We start from the raw sequence: 20,991 nt of genomic DNA on the forward strand, positions 1-20,991 counted from the left end.
GTGAACCTGGAATGGTTGGCGAACCTGGACGGCCTGGTCTTCCAGGTTTCCCTGGAAGCAAGGGTGACAAGGGCGCACCTGGAGCAGATGGTGCCAAGGGCTTCCCTGGACCCCGCGGAATGCCAGGTACATGCACTTGATCATTTGTACAAAGGTTCATAAAAGTCTGTTAGATAGGACAGAAGTTAATGAGTACCGGTATTAATTTTGTCTAAATGCACCTCTAAAGATGTAGTTCCTGTTATGCAAGCGTAATCAGGGTTTGTACGTAAAAAAAATATATTGATGGTGTTGAATGGCAACCCTGTATGTAAAAAAAAATAACAAAATGAGATTTCACCTTATCTCTATAAAATAAAATGTCTTTCCAAATCTTCTTCAAACACATCTTATGTCAAGCCATGGATACAAACTTCACAAGAAGATATTTAAATACCCCCGTCCCTTATATGAGATATTTGTTCGTTTTCAAGATATTAATTTTTTTTTTTTTTTTTTTTTTTTTTTTTTGTAAAATTGAATATTTTGATATACAAGGTTTTTGGGACTGAAGCCGGATGGTCTATGGCGAGTCCTCGGCATCAACCCCTTTCATTTGATTACCTGGTTGGGTTTTTCCGAGGTTTTCCCCAACCAAAAGGCAAATGCCGGGTAATCGTTTGGCGAATCTTCGGACCTCAACTCATCTCACTACATCTCGCCGAAATATTGTAAAAAATTGCACAGAATTGTAAAAATTGTAGAAAATTACTAATTTGTAAAAACTGTAAAAATTGTAATTGTAATATTGTAAAATTTTGACTTGTTCCACAACTTAAAGCTTCAATGCTCATGTAAGATCTATGGAATAAAATAAATAAATGAAATAAATGAATGAATGAATGAATGAATGAATGAATGAATGAATGAATGAATGAATTTGTTCAACACCATCAATATGCTACATGTAATTCCTGTACAGAGCTTAATAAACATACGTTAGATAGGAAAGACGTTATTAATTTTGTCTAAATGCACCTTAGGGTAGTTCCTCTTATACAAACGTAATCAGAGTTTGTACATAAAAAAATAGATATGTCACCTGTAACTCTTTTTAAAGTTTCATAAAAATCTGTTGAATGGCAGAAGAGTTATTAATTTTGTCCAGCGTTCTGATCCACTGTGGCCATCCTAAAAGACATGACGTAACATGGTCACGTGATATGTTGCAGGCAACACTGGTGCTCCAGGGTTGGACGGCTTCCCTGGCGAGAAGGGTGAGAAGGGAGCAATAGGAATAGTTGGCTTGCCTGGGGGACCTGGTCGGGAGGGACTCCCCGGTCCACCAGGCTTTATCGGACCTAAAGGAGACAGTGGACTACCGGGACTACCAGGACCTCCAGGACCTGACGGACTACCTGGTGTGAAGGGCGAGACAGGGCCTGCAGGACTACCGGTAGGTCGAGCATCAGAATCACCAGGACTCAAGTTCTCTGTTCAGATGGCTACACTCAGAAATTCAACTCCACAAAATCCTATTAATTGGATCACCATTTTTTTGTTTTCCTTCAGCCTTTTCCTTTTCTCCATCTTTCTTTTCGTCTTTTCCTTCACTCATCTTGTCTTATTCTCCATCTTCTTTGTCTTTGCTTCATATTTTCCTTTTCCGTCTTCACTTATTTATACAGAGCCTCCAAAATAGACGTTCACTGGTGATTGTGGCTACTGGAAGCACACTATTTTCCCTGACTCACTCAATGACGCAATACAAAATCTTAACGAGGGCCTTGAATCTATATCTGCATGGGCCAGAAAGTTTGGTTTGACTCTCAATCCAACAAAATCACAAGCAATCCTAGTGGGACATCAACGTCTATTATGCAAGATTACTCCTGCTCTTCCAGTCAAGTTAAACGACACAATAATCCCTTTTGCTTCCTGTGTTAAAAACCTTGGAGTTTACTTTGATACACATTTAAACTGGAATAACCAAGTAACCCATATTACCAAAAAAGTACTTTCCATACTACATTCCTTAACCAGCATTCGAAAATTCCTTCCGCTATCACTCAAGAAAATACTAGTGGAAACACTAGTAATGCCCCACTTCGATTATTGTGATTTTCTACTGACTGACCTCAATGTCAATCAGTCGCAAAAATTACGTGTTCATAATTCTTGTGTTCGCTTCGTCTGCGATGTCCGTCGCGCTGACCACATTACCTCATCCTTCCAAACTCTAAACTGGCTACGGCTTAACGAACGTAGAAATTTTCATTCTCTTGTTCTCCTTTTCCAAGTCCTTCACACTTCTACACCTACCTACCTTGCCTCCCGTTTCAGTTACCTGTCATCATATCATAATCTCTTCACACGCACGCAAAATAGCCGCATACTAGCCATACCAACACATAAGATATCATCGAATTCATCATCATACACAATCTCGCTCCCGCGCTTGTGGAATACCCTACCCAGTGACATCAGAGACTGTCGGAATTTAGTAGCGTTCGAAAGCAAGCTTATTAAGCATTTTCATACTGCGTAAAGTAGGTTTAATTTGTATTTAATCAATAAAAGAAATGCTTCTCTCTTCTTAACTTTTACAATAAACTGTCTAGCTTTTATTAATCAGTTAATCTTTTAGTACTTTGATTTTTATTGTATCTGTAAATTTAATATTAATTGTAATTATAATTGTAATTGTATTCTTAATATTGTAGTTGTAATCCCCTGGTAGAGGGGAAGAGAAGGCCTGATGGCCTTATCTCTACCAGGTTAAATAAATAAAATAAATATTTTCTGGCACAGTCAGATATTCATAGTCCCTTGAGTCATGCACTTACATTGCTCATGTAAATTGCAATAACCAATTACCTTTGTCATAGAAGATGCAACCACAGTGTTCTAACACATTTTAAGAAAATTTGCATTAACGTGCATTAGTTCTTGTCCTGAAATTGCTGCAAAGCTGCTCTCCGAAACTCACAACAGGAGTTACAGCTTCTCACATTTCGTTTCTATCCTTATGTTGGAGACTTCATTGTGTAGTCTAATACAATTTGAAATAGATACTGATCTCACACGTGTCTAGCACCAATGTAAACTAGAATAAAACGACTTTTACATTTGACGCAATATTTCCTCGAAATATTGGGAAGCACGAAAGAGAATGACTTCATTTATAAAAGAAACACACACACTTATCACAATACTGAGAAATTAGAGTTTAAACGACAGGACCTGCAACTTGCATTGTGATTGCAGTCTGCAGCCACATTCTGCTTAACTTCTTCATACCATCCACAGTGAGGATTGCTGCCATGGTTCTTTCCTGAACACGAGTTCCATGAGCTGTACACTTTGTGTTTCTGAACTGATAACTGCTTTCAGGGCAGGAAGGGCGAACCCGGTCTCGTATCTGAGAAGGGTCAGAAAGGAGAGCCTGGCTTGCCGGGTCTCAGAGGTCCTGAAGGCTTCCGTGGTACTGATGGAAGACCAGGTGAAAAGGGAGAACCTGGACTGCCAGGAATAGGACGACCAGGACCAGTAGGCCCTAAAGGAGAACCAGGCATACCAGGGGTACCGGGAACACCTGGAATTCCTGGACAGAAGGGCTCCTCTGGGGTTGCAGGTTTCCCAGGACTCAAGGGAGACACGGTAAGACATCAGCCAGTTATTTATTTATGCTTCACATTGCTGCAGTACATCTTATACAGGGTGTTTCACAATTCAACGGAACAAATTGGAGGGGTCGTGAAAGGGCCATAGGTAAGTATTTTGAGATCGGGAACTAGAGGTCTGCAAGTACAAACTTGCAAGTAATGGCATGAAATATTTTTTGGGCCAATATGCCACTGATTGAGATAATGGAATAAAAAACTACCACAGTGGGACTCGAACGTAATGCCTTTTGACCTGAGATCTGACACGATATCTGTTACGTAAAAAATTAATAAATTCTATTCTTACAGGATCCAATCGTGGAGAATAGAGATAATTATTTCAATGAAAGATGGGAAGCAAGTCGTACACTTAGGAATAAAAAGAGAGATTACTTGAAGGAAAAACTGAATGAGATAGAAACAAATAGTAATAATAAAAACATTCGAGATTTATATAAGGGTATAAAGGAATTTAAAAATGGATATCAGGCATGGGTAAACTTGATCAAGGATGAGAATGGTGACTTGCTTGCAAACTCCCATTCAATCCTGAACAGATGGAAAAACTATTTTGGGCAACTACTAAATATACATAGCCCAAATAGAAATGATCGGGACGAAATTCAAATACAAACTGCTGAGCCATTTATACACGAACCCACACTTTCTGAAGTCGAAATTGCTATAGAAAATCTGAAAAATTACAAGCCTCCAGGTATTGATCAAATAAATTCCAGCAGAATTAATACAAGAGGGTGGAAGGGCATTATCTAGCGAAATTTATAAACTTGTACTTGCAATTTGGGAAAAGGAAATTGTACCAGAACAAAGGAAGGAGTCCATAATCGTACCTATTTTTAAGAAGGGGGACAAGACTAACTGTAGTAACTTTCGAGGAATATCACTTTTGTTGATGTCGTACAAAATTTTGTCGAATATCCTTTTGAGAAGATTAACTCCATATGTAGATGAAATTATTGGGGATCATCACTGTGGTTTTAGGCGTAATAGATCGACTATTGATCAGATTTTTTGTATTCGACAGATATTGGAGAAAAAATGGGAGTATAAGGGTACAGTACATCAGTTATTCATAGATTTCAAAAAGGCATATGACTCGGTTAAGAGAGAAGTTTTACATAATATTCTTATTGAATTTCGTATTCCCAAGAAACTAGTTCGATTAATTAAAATGTGTCTTAATGAAACTTACAGCAGAGTCCGTATAGGTCAGTTTCTATCTGATGCTTTTCCAATTCACTGTGGGCTAAAGCAGGGAGATGCACTATCACCTTTACTTTTTAACTTCGCTCTAGAATATGCCATTAGGAAAGTACAGGATAACAGGCAGGGTTTGGAATTGAACGGGTTACATCAGCTTCTTGTCTATGCGGATGACGTGAATATGTTAGGAGAAAATCCACAAACAATTAGGGAAAACGCGGAAATTCTAGTTGAAGCAAGTAAAGCGATTGGGTTGGAAGTAAATCCCGAAAAGACTAAGTATATGATTATGTCTCGTGACCAGAATATAGTACGAAATGGAACTATAAAAATTGGAGATTTATCCTTCGAAGAGGTGGAAAAATTCAAATATCTTGGAGCAACTGTAACAAACATAAATGACACTCGGGAGGAAATTAAACACAGAATAAATATGGGAAATGCCTGTTATTATTCGGTTGAGAAGCTTTTGTCATCTAGTCTTCTGTCAAAAGATCTGAAAGTTAGAATTCATAAAACAGTTATATTACCGGTTGTTCTGTATGGTTGTGAAACTTGGACTCTCATTTTGAGAGAGGAACAGAGATTAAGGGTATTTGAGAATAAGGTTCTTAGGAAAATATTTGGGGCTAAGAGGGAGTAAGTTACAGGAGAATGGAGAAAGTTACACAACACAGAACTGCACGCGTTGTATTCTTCACCTGACATAATTAGGACCATAAAATCCAGACGTTTGAGATGAGCAGGACATGTAGCATGTATGGGCGAATCCAGAAATGCATATAGACTGTTAGTTGGGAGGCCGGAGGGCAAAAGACCTTTGGGGAGGCCGAGACGTAGATGGGAAGATAATATTAAAATGGATTTGAGGGAGGTAGGATATGATGGTAGAGACTGGATTAATCTTGCTCAGGATAGGGACCAATGGCGGGCTTATGTGAGGGCGGCAATGAACCTCCGGGTTCCTTAAAAGCCAGTAAGTAAGTAAATAATAAATAAGAAATTAATATAATAAAACAAACTGATTTCAATTAATTGTTCCTTATTTAATACAGACTGAATTGCAACCCAGCTTCATGCCGATAATTCTCTTCTAAAATAAGTACAATAACGAAAATGAATGTTGGTTTAAAAAGCCATGCAGTTGTGTACTGTCTCAGTTACCGGCAATTTTACAGAGACTGTAAAAGTTAAATTTTGAAAACACTTTTGATTAGTTCTTAACAGTTGGGCTTCATACAATCCCTAATAAGGTCCGAAACCATCTCATACCATTCCATATCCCTACTTAATTTTAAAACTGGATTGTGAATATTAAATGTAAACAACTTTAACAACTGAATAACTCAAATATTTTTCTTCAGAGACCCTGGGTTCTCTTTCTCAAATTTCTCGTCTACAACCCCTCTACAACCAGATAAATTTCTTCGGTTGAATTGTGAAACATCCTGTACATTCAAATGAGCTATAATATGTAAAGATACTAAATAGATAATAATTAACTAAGCTATTAAGTACTCAAAATAACCTCCTTTAACATCTAAGCACTTCTTCTAGTCTAATATTTGCCAACAAACAGGGAGACGGTTATCACAACGTTACTGTTGCCTTGCTTTCCAAAGTTTTTTCCTATGGTTCACAAAGAGTATTCAGACTGTATTAAATCCCTGCGCTGACTGTGTGATCTAGAGAACCAGACTGTCACTCAGGCGGCCTGGGTTCACTAGCAGACAAGGCCAGAGTTGGGGTTTTTCTCGGGGTCTGTATTATCTTCAAATATCCTGTTAACCATTAAGTACGAGAAAAATTCGTACCGGCACCGGGAATCGAACCCAGGACCTCTCAGCTGTGCGCGCTGAGTGCTCTTAACCAACTGAGCTATGCCGGGACATGATCCACAAAGCCAGCCGAACTCCTCTCGTAGTATTATGTTACAGCCTTACTACCTGCATTTAAGACGATACACGTCATATACATATACAGGAGCGCATATTAAATGACTTTATGGCCATATTCAACAACAGTTTCTGAAAACTGTTAACATTATACATGTATCGAATATGAATGAGGTCTCGCCCACCTCATTGCACATTACATGACTAGTGTGAACTAGTCAGTTTGTTTTATTACCATTAAGTACGAGAAAAATTCCTACCAGCACTCAGCGCGCACAGCTGAGAGGTCCTGGGTTCGATTCCCGGTGCCGGTACGAATTTTTCTCGTACTTAATGGTAATAAAACAAACTGACTAGTTCACACCAGTCATGTAATATGCAATGAGGTGGGCGAGACCTCATTCATATTCGATACATATCCTGTTAAAGTCTTAAGACTTTACTTTAGGAAAACGTTTCAAATAAAAGTTGCCCGATTTATTGAGGAGAATCAGAGAAAAAATATATATACAGGGTGATTCAGACCACCCGCAACAGTAATTTATTTCGGAAACTAATGCATTAAACTTTTCGAGAAAAAAATATTTATTACTAAACCACATGTGAACTTTCACTTGAGCTTAATTTCATCAATCAGCTCTAACAGGAAGTAGGATCAGTGGCGTATCACTTTAAAATTTCAAATGGGAGTATGGGTCAAATAGGGTACCATTTGATACAGCTCTTCAAAACAAACAACTTTCATAGGAAACGTTTTTATTAATTCCTATTCTTTCAATGAGATAATGTAGGAAAAGGCAATGGGTGATTCGGATCACACGTAAGTCATTTATTTCGGAATCTAGTGCATTAAAATTTTCGAGACAAAAATATTTATTACTAAACCACATGTGAACTTTCACTTGAGCTGGATTTCATTAATCAGCTCTAAGAGGAAGTACGGTCAGTGGCGTATCACTTTAAAATTTGAAATGGGAATCCGGGTCAAATAAGATACTATTTGATAGAGCTCTTCAAAACAAACAACTTTCATAGGAAACGTTTTTACCAATTCCTACTCTTTCAATGAGAAAACGTACTAAAAGTTAATGCCATCAATATTGAGAAATGTTAAAAGACGAAAATGTAAACAAGACAATTAATGTTGGCATTTTACTGAAAGACTGGACAATTCCATTAATTTTTATAAATGTTCAAACTGTCTGCCGTTCTGAGCAGCACACACCCGTATTCTTCTTCTAACACTGTTAGTGACTCGTAACACTTCGGCATGGTCAAGTGATTCGCTGTTTTATGTCATCTCTTATTGTGGGACAGTTCCTCTCTCAAAGTGAGAGGACAAGTTTCACAACCATACACAGAACAGCTATCATCATCATCATCATCATCATCACCGTCATCATCATCATCATCATCGTCATCATCATGTCATCATCATTATTATAAAAATTGTACCTTTTTTGAAATAAGAATAACATGGTTTCATTGACAGGGTCCACCAGGATCAGCTGGAAATCCTGGCCTGCCAGGCTTGGACGGACTGCCTGGGCTGAAGGGAGAGCCAGGTCTGCCTGGATCTCCAGGTTTTATAGGACCGAAGGGAGATAAGGGATTTCCAGGCCGTGACGGACTGGATGGCCAGAAGGGTGAACTGGGACCAGCAGGTTAGTAACTGACCCCAGATCCACAGTGAATGACAAGATCCAGCTTTGCACAACTTGAAGTCCCGTGTTCTGTTTGCAGGGCCCGTTGGTCTGCCAGGCTTCCCTGGCACACAGGGTGGAAGAGGTGAGCGCGGTCCACCCGGCCCCCGAGTAGATGTGAAAGGTGACAAAGGTGAGCCCGGACAACCAGGCCTGCAGGGACTGCTAGGAGACAAAGGAGAGCCTGGCTTTCCTGGAAGAGATGGGGCTCCAGGACCAAGTGGACCAAAAGGAATTCCTGGGCAGAGGGGCCTGCCAGGAGCGATGGGAACTCCTGGTCAGAAAGGTTAGTGGCTTCTAGTGGCATAGCGTCAATGTAAGCTAAAAAGCTAAGCTTCACTAGTTGATAATAATTTCATAATAAACCTCCAGTTTATGAACAAAATTATTTATTAATTCTAATAGAATTTATATTTATGCGTTAAATATTGTGATGCGGCAGGTTAAGATGATTTGTGATGCAGCAGTAAACAAGAAGCCTGCACACACCAGCTTCCAAGCAGACTGGTTTCTTACACTCATTCTTCTGTGTAACCCACCCCGCAGATTTTCCATCCTTTGCTAACTAAACTACCCTGGTCGCAAGGCTCGCAAGAAGCTAGCTTTTACATTGAAAATAATTTAGTTTCCGAGTTATCCCTTTGGTGAGTTGTGTTCAGTTGAAGTGTTAGTGTGCACTGTGGCTGATATAATAAATAATGAGTGAAATAACAGTTCCTGACACCGATTTACCTGAATTTTTAGGACAATTCTATTATCAAGACTGACTTACGAACAAAAGTGTGATCTAAAAAACAAATGACCGTGTCTATCTGTTAGAGATATGAAATATTTTACTACGTATCATTTGAGGTCATGCCTTATTGGTGTTACTTACGAGGTTCCAACCAATCTTCGGACTGCTGACTTGACATTGACTACTATTTATTTTAAGACTATATTTTTGTAATACGTTTTCTCATATGTACAAGAAAAACAACTTGAGTTAGCTTCCCCTGCTCAAAATTTCATGCTATTCCACTGGTGGCTTCATGATTACATTACCTACACATCTGCTTCATTTAAATTTTCAAAACTGGTTTGAATAGGACTTTTACTATCATCATCAAAATCACGGTATGGACTGGCTGACCCATTCCACTCCCCATAATAATCTGTGGTGCCACAGCTCTTGAAGGGCCCAGATTGACCAGCCTGCTGCTGCCTCACGTTGTCATGCTGAAGCAGAGGTGGACGATCATCCAACCAGAATGGAGGTATCGTGTGATTGGCACGATGATCTCGCCAGTCATTATAGCTGGCTTTCGCAACTGGATTTTGCTACCTATCATAGCTCCCCAAGTGCATCACGATGCTGAGTGGGCACCGGTCTCATACACTGTCCGAAATTTCATGAGAAAATTTGTTCCTCCACGAGGACATGAATCAGCACACATTCCATAATGTGAGTCCTAGGCAGGATGCCTGATGCCACGATGCGGGACTCCACTCCCCAAAAGATTTGCAATAATGTATGTAGTCCTAGTCTTGATCTATCCATCGGAGTATCTTGCCTTCCCACGTTTCTTTGTCCTATTGGTCTATATTTTAACATTATTTTTTTGGATCCAATCGTCTTCCATCCTTCCCAAATACTGAGACCAGTTGTTTTTTATTTGTTTTAGTTTTTCATTTAGGTTAAATAAGTTACTTGTAGGTCGTTTCTGATGTCTTGACTTCTCAGCTCTCACAGAGAGACTCCGGTCACCGATTTCACAAAACGCATTTCTTCACACTCAATCTTGCGTTTATTGGCATTTGTTAAGTTCCAAGTTTCTGCTCCGTATGTAAGTATAGAAACTGCCATTGTCTTGTATAACTTTGAGTTTCTTTTCTTGTTTTGTTTATTAAGTTTTCCAAATTGTTCCACACATCTGTTGAAATCTATTCAGTCTTCTTTCCATGTCAATATTTTTTCAATATGTTATCATGCATCCCAAATAGTTAAAAGAATTAAAATTTGTTCGATTATATCGGATTCTATTACTATTTTCGTTTTTTTATGCAGAGTTCCAATAAAAGCCATTGTTTTAGTTTTCTGAACAGATATTTTAAAATTATATTCACTTGTTAATGAAGCTTATATACTGTGCTCCAACCACGAGAAAGTCTCTGCCAGATGAGACGAAAGGGAGTAATGCTGTCAATGAATGTTGGTGTCATAAGATGTCATAAGGTCACACACGTGGGTACTCATATCTCTATTGGCTCACTGTCACAGCACAAACAATAACATTGATACACACATGTTTATACTACCCTAGTTACAAAATTAGATCACTGTTAATCTCCTGGTCTTTTAATCTCTCCATACAGGAAATAACAAATGCAGGAGAGCGCATGGTTTTTAAACTGACGTTATAACGGTAATATTATCTATCTACTTCGTTCCAATAGATGAGGCAATAGTAAGCACATTCCTTTCACGGTTGATCTCCTGGTTGGAGGTACTGCTTTTTGTAGCTAGTCCTCCATTGTTCATCAGCAAATAATAGACTGTTCACCCTCATTTTGTAAATAATAAAATGATTATCTAAAAATGTTCTGCCATTTAAAAACGATGTTGTCAATATGACTTTCTGTCATTGCAATGATAGGAACGTTTCTTCCACCACACTGTTTTCAAGTAGGTATCCATAAGCTAAACCACAACTAAATTCCACAAGAGCTGGATAAACACGGTGAGTTCTGTAATTTTAATGTTCTTTTGCAGGTGAAACCGGACCAGCAGGACCAGTTGGAGTTCCAGGACTAACTATGAAGGGCGAAAAGGGCTTGCCAGGGCTCATGGGTAAGAACGGAAGAGATGGCATTCCAGGAACTCCAGGACAGAAAGGTAAGGATCAGTTACGAACAAGAACACAGAAATTTAGTTTTTAAATTATATTAATTATAATGACGTAAAAACGGATTTTCAGATTTAATGGAAATATATTACCAGTACAATGAAACCTCTCCTTATGGACACCCCCAAGATACGGACACTCCTCATATACGGACAGATTTTTATGACCCAGCTGAAATAATATAGAAATAATGATAAATTTAACTCTCATTTACGGACAGTCCCAGACACGGACACGGACAGCTGTTTCACAGTCCTAAAGCTTGCTTTACCTCCGGACTGCGGACAGAACTTGGATTTAGTTTTGTACAGAAATTCCTTAACATGAAAGAAGACAATAAGGGTTTCGTAGGCTACCACTAACCCAGCCAGCTACCCCTTGTTAGCTGGAAGAGGGTGGATAAACAAAGTCATAAAATTTAACCTGTCTGATGGGTCCAAAGTTTTCGCGATCGTGAAATTGTATTCGACACATGATAGGGTTAGTAGGATTATTCTCTTCGCTTCAATCAGTTGTTCTGTTTCGAGAGACATGGCACCTGAACGTAAAGGTTAAGTTGAAAACTGTAAATTACAGTACTGCATAACTATAGACCTAGAATAATATGCATGGCACAGTACTGTACTTTCCTTTTTCGGTCTTATCTACTGTAGTTCAAAGTTGCAAAGAATTTACTGTAGTACAGTATACTGTATTTAGTATTAAACTACAGTAATACATTTCATTTAAAGCGTGAAGGGATACATAATGTATATTATAAATTTATTGTTAGATTGAGGAGCCTCCCTCCCAATAAAGGACACCTCCCAGATGCGGACAGATTGTTAGGTCCCTTCGATGTCCGTAAATGAGAGGTTTCACTGTATTTCAGCATATAATGAACATCAAAATAGCTTGTAAGATCGAGAAGGAACAAATGAAATAATAAGACAAGAGCTTTGCCAAAATTTAAGTGGTTTAATATCATTACATAATTGAAGAGTCCACTGCAAGAATGATGGATGTCACTTTCTTGTCGAAAATGAACCAAGACTGTCAATGCATAGCTTAAGACATATAGAATGTACATACAGAGTTACATGGCATTAACACTGATAGTCATTGTCCAGTAATGATCGGAAAATCACAGTTAAGCTTTGAGCGCTAAGCATTTCAAACTTCCAATTGCTTCTCCTGCAAAATGTATTCCAAATGACATCCATCATTCTTGCAGTGGACTCTTCAATTATAGTGATATAAAAACATCATGAGAACAGGAAGAATACTTAAGAACACAAGGACGGACAGATTAGGTTTTGCTTGGTGGAAACTAGAAATTTGTAAACTCAGAAACAGGAGGGTAACAAAGGAAATGTTACGTGTTCCTTTTGCGGCTTATAGTATTAGTATGCCCCAAACAGATAACCTAAAAAAATGATGGATCGACAAGAAAATCTTTGAAAATGGTAGCACTACGGTATATTTCCGCAGATAAGACCATAACTGAATCATAACAAAAATAAAGACACTGTCCGACAGCTCTTTACTTCATTCAGAAGTGAGTTCCAATTTCTGGCAACTGAGACTGTATAGGATGAAGAATAAAGATGTCTTGTGGCAGGGTATAATGAGCAAAGAGTTGTGATGTACTTTGCTGATGATATGCGGATACATTTTGAAAACAAGAAGGCAAATTAGATAGGGGTAGCGGCGTGTAGATTTTGAAACAAGAGATAAGAGAATGCAGGGCTCGTTGATCGCTTAGTCTAAACCAAGACAGAGTTTGGAAAGATGGAGAAACATGATCATACTTACAAATATAATATATAATTAGTGGCTTGTGCAGCAAATGCTGCAAACAAAGTTCATTAGACGTTCAAATAAACATTTTTCAGATTTATTTTCAATGAAGAATACCAGACATTCTGAATGTTATTTGCTTTCATAATAATGAAAGATACTCTCTCTTGAGCCAATACTGAAGAGAACCACGCATATAAATATCTACACCGCCATTAAATATATGAAAAAGACCCAACCCCATTTGATTAATAACTATAAAAATATTTTATTTTTAATAATATTATTATCTTACGTAAGTTTTATAGCTTTCAGTAACATATACTATATATATATATATATATATATATATATATATACTATATAGCCGCCACTCAGTAAAATATAGAAATCAAAATCTAATTTAAGTTATTCTCTACATCTACTTATATAACCCCAAAACGTTTCACTTTCATATCATCAGTAAAGCACTAATATGTAGGCCTACAATTAATGAAAAATAGTCACATTATGGCATTAACTACAATAATATTTCATTTCTAATGGTAATAATGTCATCAAACCACCTCAAGTTTTGTAGTTTTTAATATCCAATACACAGCTGTACCCAGAAAATTACACACCACAGAATCGAACCTGTAAATTATTTTAATAAGTTAAGTTTTTAATAACCAATTTAATTTCAGTTCTAATATGTCAGTATTCTTGCAGATCATGACCTTCGTGTAATATTGTTTACTGTAGTGTGTGTTTTGTTTTATTCTGAAATGCAATTAGCTAGTTCTCAAAACTGAAGACAGATGGATTTTGGAAAATAGGAAAATTATGTTGAAAAATTGACATTTCACTGAAAACTAATATTTTTCTGAAAAACCTTGAGATCCAAGCTTCAAAATGAGGGGTCATTTATTAAAATCCGTTCAGCCGTTTTCCCGTCATTTCCATTACCAGTTCAAATTATATATACAATATATAATATACTTACAATAACGGACGCATGTAGTCTGCTGCTCAAATTTGCATTTAGGTTACTTAATATAACATTGAAATAGTCGGAATGTAGCATTGTGAGTGTTTGTACAGGAAAATGCAACACAAACGCAAGAACAAAACAAATATATCACATTAACATACGAAAACAAGAACACATACAAGATTTCATCATTTTTCAAGAACCTAAAATACAACATTGCATACAGAACACACTACAAAAACATCTTAACACACAAATAAATATAACTTAACAGGACTATACAAACTATCATGCAACAGTTGCCAACGACTTCTACATTGGACAGACTGGAAGAGCATTCCAAACACCTTGCAAGGAACATATCACAGCCATAACCAAACCACACAACAATTCAACCTACACAGAACACATCACAAACTCCAATCACAACTACAGCAACATAGACACTGGCATGAAAATACTACACATTCAGCCAAAAAATCAGAACATGACACTCTAGAACAGTATGAAATTTACAAACATACAAAAACACATCCTGAACACTCAACTCAATTTCAAAACACACACTCTTTTCGACACAATCATGAACACATCCCACAACAACAGGAAACCAGAAAATAGCGAGGGACCTTCACTAGGCTTTGGACAATGAAGAACAACACTTCGAAACTAGTGAGCAGGTAATTTCCTAAAAATTAACACAGCAAAGAAGTTGAAAAGTTAATCAGTGAATTAATTTTAAATTTAAAAGTCATGTTGAGTTCAGATAAGTTTGTGAAATAATATCATATAAATTAGTTTTTAATTTTCAGTCAATCACTTATCATGTTAAGATGGCAGAAATGAATTCTGTTACATCAAGATACAATGTTAATATACGTCACGAATATTTTCGACTTACTTTCAAGTCAACTTCAGGTGATAGTTTTCTAACAAACAAACATTTGAACTAGGTGAAAATATTATTTAAACACATTTCTAAAACACTAGAAATAGTCTGACCATGCATACTTTACATAAAATGGTTGAATGGCGTACATAGTCTGTATTTCAATTTTAATTTTAAGATTATGTACGCCATTCAACCATTTTATGTAAAGTACGCATGGTCAGACTATTTCTAGTGTTTTAGAAATGTGTTTAAATAATATTTTCACCTAGTTCAAATGTTTGTTTGTTAGAAAACTATCACCTGAAGATGACTTGAAAGTAAGTCGAAAATATTCGTGACGTATATTAACATTACATCTTGATGTAACAGAATTCATTTCTGCCATCTTAACATGATAAGTTATTGACTGAAAAATAAAAACAAATTTATATGATAGAATTAATTTTAGTTTAGAAGAAAGTACTTGAGTCACTTTCATGAGTAAATAATTGAAAATATTTATTTGGAAGTGTCATTCACTTATTCATTCCATTTCAGGTGTCAGTCCACATAATTTCTTAGTGATCTTGTGTGATTTTCATTAGTCTACTATGTAAGAAGTACGACAATCTTCCCCAGAGCTTGCGATAGAGGAGACAGCACTAAAAATACGTTATACCACTTCTTTCTGAAACAATTACTTCCTCTTGTTTTAATCGTACCTTAAAACATAACGTTAACGAGTTATAAGTAATGCAGTGTCTGAATTTGTGTTGTGCAGGTGAACCAGGTTTGACAGGGCTGCCGGGCCAGCAGGGACCTCCAGGACTCCCAGGTCCTGTGGGGCCACCAGGGGAGAAGGGGAATCAAGGCTCCTCTGGAATTCCGGGCCCACCAGGCTTGGATGGCACACCAGGAATAGTAGGGCGTCCGGGCACAGCAGGTCCGCAAGGTCCGAAAGGAGACACTGGGCCACCTGGCTTGTTTGGGGCACCTGGCGAAAAGGGAGACCAAGGACTTCCTGGTACGTTCACTCACATGCTCTGGTCCGAATTTAATTATTGTGCAGCTTACAGCAAGTGGAAAAATTGCTATGCAAAACGAAGGTCATATAATGATGCTATGTACATAATCCAGTAATTTACAGAAAAAAAGATCATTTACTATGAAACAAATCTAAATTTATTGACAACATGTTCAAGAATAAATTATTGAATGTAATGAATGAATGAAAGAAGAATTTCTGTACCAAAAATGTAGTGACAAAAAACAAAATACCGGTACACAAAGAAGACTGCATTATCGAATAGTGGAAGAAATTATGGAAGTTCCAGGCTTCCTAGGACTCAAAGTAAACGTAATACACATAAATCAGCCAGACACTTAATTAGACTTTTGAAGACCTGCTCCTTTCAGCATTATTAGGATTTGATGTTAGTTACAGTGTGTGTTGAACACGAAATAATGCAACGCAAATCAGACCAGCTCTCCCGTATTTTCCGGGAGCTACTTTCCTTGGATCCTCCCGACTCCCTTATTAATTTCCTAATCCTCCCATATTTTTCTTTATCAAACATTATTATTATTTTTTTATGTAATGTGAGCATGGACAAGAATGTTGTAACTGTAATTGATATTGATTTACGTAATTAATATGTCAAGTGTGTTTACACGTATGCTGCAAGATGTATAAATAAGCAAATAACTTTCTGACAAGCATGTAGCAGGAATTTAGACTGACCTACTGTACTCACTGAGAAATACCGATTCAGCTATTGCAGTGTGCTGGCTATATGTCAACAACTGCTAACCTGGATGCAGTGTGATGACACGGAATAATTAGTTAATAGGCATAAGTGAACCTATAATTAAACATAAATATGAAAGTTATAGAATAAATTTAGATGTTTAAAGTAAAAAAGAAAAATTAATTTTAAAATGTTCATGGTAGAAAATTGTAAATTGCAGGTTTAATAGTTATCACGATTGGTTTAAACATGCACTAAAACTAGACGTAAGTGCAAGTTTAAACCAATAAATTATTGAGATTTGCGATAAATTAATTAGTTTAGGAAATTGTATATTTATTATGTATAACTATTTTTGTATATAGATCATTTCTTAAATTATTAAGTTTGTACTTTTGTGAACTAATATCAATAAATCTATCTATCTATTAATTTTTTATGCAATCTAATAATAATATCCATTAAATTATATGTAGATATAAACTGATTTTGTTATCGAAAGTTCACTATGCATCAATCAATACAATTATTTTCCGGTGATCTTGTAATCTTTGGTGTAACTGTAAGCACGTATGACTATAAAAAAAAAAATTTTTTTTTTTTTTTCAGTTTGCATAGCAAGATAAAAATATTGAATGTCCTGGTGCATGTTCTTGAACAAACATAAATAACTTAAAACTAAAAATATACGTATTTTAAAATAATATTATACTTAATATTGTGATATAAATCATATTTGTATTATAATTGAATTGACAGATTTATATTACACATATAAACAACTAGTGGCTTGTGCAGCAAATGCTGCAAACTAAGTTCATCAGATGTTCAAATACAAATTTTACAGACTTATTTTCAACGAAGAATACCAGACATTTTGAAAATTATTTGCTTTCTTAATAATGAAACATTCCCCCTCTGAATGGTTTTTTTATGCCAAATACTTTTTCTTGAACCTATCCATCTTCAGTTTTTTAGTTTCAACGCGAAAACGCAAGTAAAAATATCAGGACGATCAGTGGGTTTTTCATGTGGGAGTAAAGCAATAGCTATTTCAGATCATTGTGGGTTGTAGGTGAAAGTTAAAAAAATGTCAGGTTTGCTATGGTTTCGAACAATAGACATAGCATCTTGGCATAGCTGCTGCATGTAGAGCTTGAAATGTAGAGAGTAAAATCGTTTTATCCCGCTAAGAAATCTTGCTGAAATGATCGGCAGACTACATAATTTTGTAGGCTTCTTATTTTATCAGTAATACCTTTTGGTCTTTCCTTAGTAACTGTAATTTTTGCGCTCTCTCGAGCTCTGAAGAGAATGAAGCATATAAATATCTACACCACACCGCCATCAAGTATATGAAAAAAACCCAACCCCACTTGATTAGTAACTATAAAAATATTTCATTTCTAATAACAATATTATTATCTTACGTAAGTTTTATATTTTATACTACACAGCAGCCATTTAGTAAATTATAGAAATGAAGATCTAATTTCATCCTACATCTACTTATAGAACCCCAAAAGTTTCACTTTCGTATCATCAATATAGCATTAATATGTACTGTATAATTAATGAAAAATAGTCGCATCATGGCATTAATTATAATAATATTTAATTTCTAATGGTAATAATGTCATCAAACCACCTCAAGTTTTGTAGATTTTAATATCCATTACACATCTGTACTCATAAAACTAGACATCACAGAATCAGACCTGTAAATTATTTTTAGTAAGCCTTGAAGTTTTTAATAACCAATTGAATTTGAGCTCTAAATATGTCAGCAATCCTGCAGGTCATGGCCTTCGTGTAATAGCCTATTGTTTATTGTAGGCTAGTGTGTGTTTTGTTTTATTCTGAAATGATGCAATTAGTTCTCAAAACTGACGAAAGATGGATTTTGGAAAATATAAAAATTATGTAGGAAAACTAATGCTTCACTGAAAGTTGCTATTTTTCTGAAAAACGTCGGGATATAAGCTTCAAAATGAGGGGTCATTTATTAAAATCCATTCAACCATTTTCCCGTAATTTCCATTACCAATTCAAATTATTGATGTGTGTCATCGTAATAAAATTTATGTTTGCTTGCTCTTGACAGGTCCACCTGGAACACCTGGACTTATTGGTCCACGAGGAGAAAGAGGCTTTCCTGGAAGTCCTGGCACACCAGGTGTACCTGGGATACGAGGAGAACCGGGATTCAAAGGAGGACCAGGCTTGGATGGAACCCCTGGTCTGTCAGGAGACAAGGGCGACAAGGGAGACCCTGGGCTTTCTGCACCCCCAGGACCAAAGGGTGAAAGAGGACTGCCAGGTGGGTTCAGTAACTTACAGTAAGTGAAAACAAGAGAAAAATATAAACGTCTGGAGCTAACTTGCAGCTGAGATAATGATATTGACATTTGTTTTCAGCACCCTGACATAGAAAATGAGGTCTGTGTACAGCAATTTCTGCTATTAACTAGATTTTCTTCGTAACTACTAGTCAATTTACCTAGAAAGGGTTGCCATATTTAAAAAGTGAAAATCCAGGATACTTTCATCTTTAAAACGTGCAAAATGAAAAACGAGCAAAATAGTACATCAATTAACTTCCTTCCATTTGATCGTGTAGCAGATATAAATTAACTTAAAATTTAAAACAAGTAAACCTACTTAAACCAAAAGGCTTGATACAGACTGTGCTGTAAATAATGTAGTCACCTTAAAAACCACATCTTCTGTTTCATATTAAACACTCAAGACCCTAATTAACTGCACTACAGATCACAAAACATTCCCTGGTCGATGGAGGAACGGAAATATGTGGCCATTGTTGCGTACAGGAAGTTTAACAATTTTCAATCATATATACAAATCTGTAGTATATAATACACTTCTTCTTCTTCTCACTTTATTTATAGACGTCCTATTCAGCAATGAGTCCGAATTTTAACGTCTTTGGTTAAGTCAATTCCACAAAATAAATATCTTTACATAATCACAAGTATAATAGTAAGTTAAGGCAATTGCAAATAACTTTATAACAAGTAAATTATTGTCAAAAACACACGAGATGAATAATGAGAGAGATGATAAATGAACACGTCTGCATTTTACCGAAACAGACAAAAAACAGCATTTTCTGCTTTATCAATATTTTTCAATATTTTCCATTGTTGCGTATCCCATAGGATTGCTAATAACAAGGCCTGCAAACAAAAATGTAATTTTCTTCTTCGCATTGTTGTGAACAATCGTTCTAAAATTGTTAATAAGGAATTTAGTGGAAGATAGACATTGTTATGTAAAATCGACTTCAGATATCAAACACTGAAGCAAGAGGCATATGGAAATAAAGAGTTATGGCGACAACAACAACCATACCCAGACTTGAGTAAAACGCTTTGTCCCTGACATAACAATGAAACAGATGTTTCATTCAATGTATTGTTCTAATTTTGAGTTCCTGGCAATGAAGCCATTAACTATTCAATATTTCTCACACACAGTAGCAAAAAATATAGGTACTTAAACATTTTAATGTAGGCACCATATTTTTATGTTATGGTGGTTATATCACCTACACGCAACCCCCAAACTGTTCAGAGGACCACACCTGCCATTGGATAGCAGGTCCATATGACCTAGTTTGAAGTATTGTCAGACATCTCCACCGACCATATCTCCTATTCACCACTTAGGGAATGCTTATGCATGCCACAGCAGGTCAGCATGCCGAAATGGCATTTCCTCCATTTTTGGTGGAACATTTATACTACTGTGACTCGGTCTCCAGAGCCTGGTTTCTTAAAAACAGTTTGCATCACGGGAAGGTAGGATGGGATTTGAGTAGGACTGGGTACGGAATGCACTTCACTGTCCCTTGAAACCCAGAAAAATACATATACAAGTATAAAAATTATGGTGACTGAGCAATTATTTATTATCATGAATTTCTTAATAATTTACATTTCATATGATTATTTGTGTAATTTTGTATTCTACTTCATTTTTCGATTAATTTTGTCTTTTAGTAACTTGACAGACGACTGATGATTGATTAATTAGAAAATTAATATGTACACTTAGCGGCAAAAAGAATGGGCCGGCCGACAATTTCTAAGTTCCAGAGACATAACATTGCGCATGCTCGTCTCGTCAAAGCCATAGTTCACTAGGTAACACATAATTAAACCATTTAAATTTGCTGTATTTTGTTTAAGAGTCTAAAATATGTAATAAAATCGAATGGCGGGTTGATTCTAGATATATCAGGGCCCT

The 20,991-nt window shown here is 36.5% G+C and overlaps 1 protein-coding gene across 1 annotated transcript in view; it reads left to right on the forward strand.

Moving 5' to 3' along the window:
• Positions 1-20,991, forward strand: part of Col4a1 (Collagen type IV alpha 1) — a 159,077-nt gene that overhangs the window by 117,579 nt on the left and 20,507 nt on the right. The window contains exons 19-26 of the mRNA XM_069846629.1: positions 1-126; positions 1,212-1,435; positions 3,373-3,639; positions 8,256-8,427; positions 8,507-8,752; positions 11,219-11,341; positions 15,756-15,998; positions 18,827-19,042. Coding sequence (XP_069702730.1) covers positions 1-126; positions 1,212-1,435; positions 3,373-3,639; positions 8,256-8,427; positions 8,507-8,752; positions 11,219-11,341; positions 15,756-15,998; positions 18,827-19,042 — 1,617 coding nt within the window. The remainder of the gene's footprint in view (positions 127-1,211; positions 1,436-3,372; positions 3,640-8,255; positions 8,428-8,506; positions 8,753-11,218; positions 11,342-15,755; positions 15,999-18,826; positions 19,043-20,991) is intronic.

Source organism: Periplaneta americana, chromosome 15 (assembly GCF_040183065.1).
Source record: "Periplaneta americana isolate PAMFEO1 chromosome 15, P.americana_PAMFEO1_priV1, whole genome shotgun sequence".
Lineage (NCBI taxonomy): Eukaryota > Metazoa > Arthropoda > Insecta > Blattodea > Blattidae > Periplaneta > Periplaneta americana.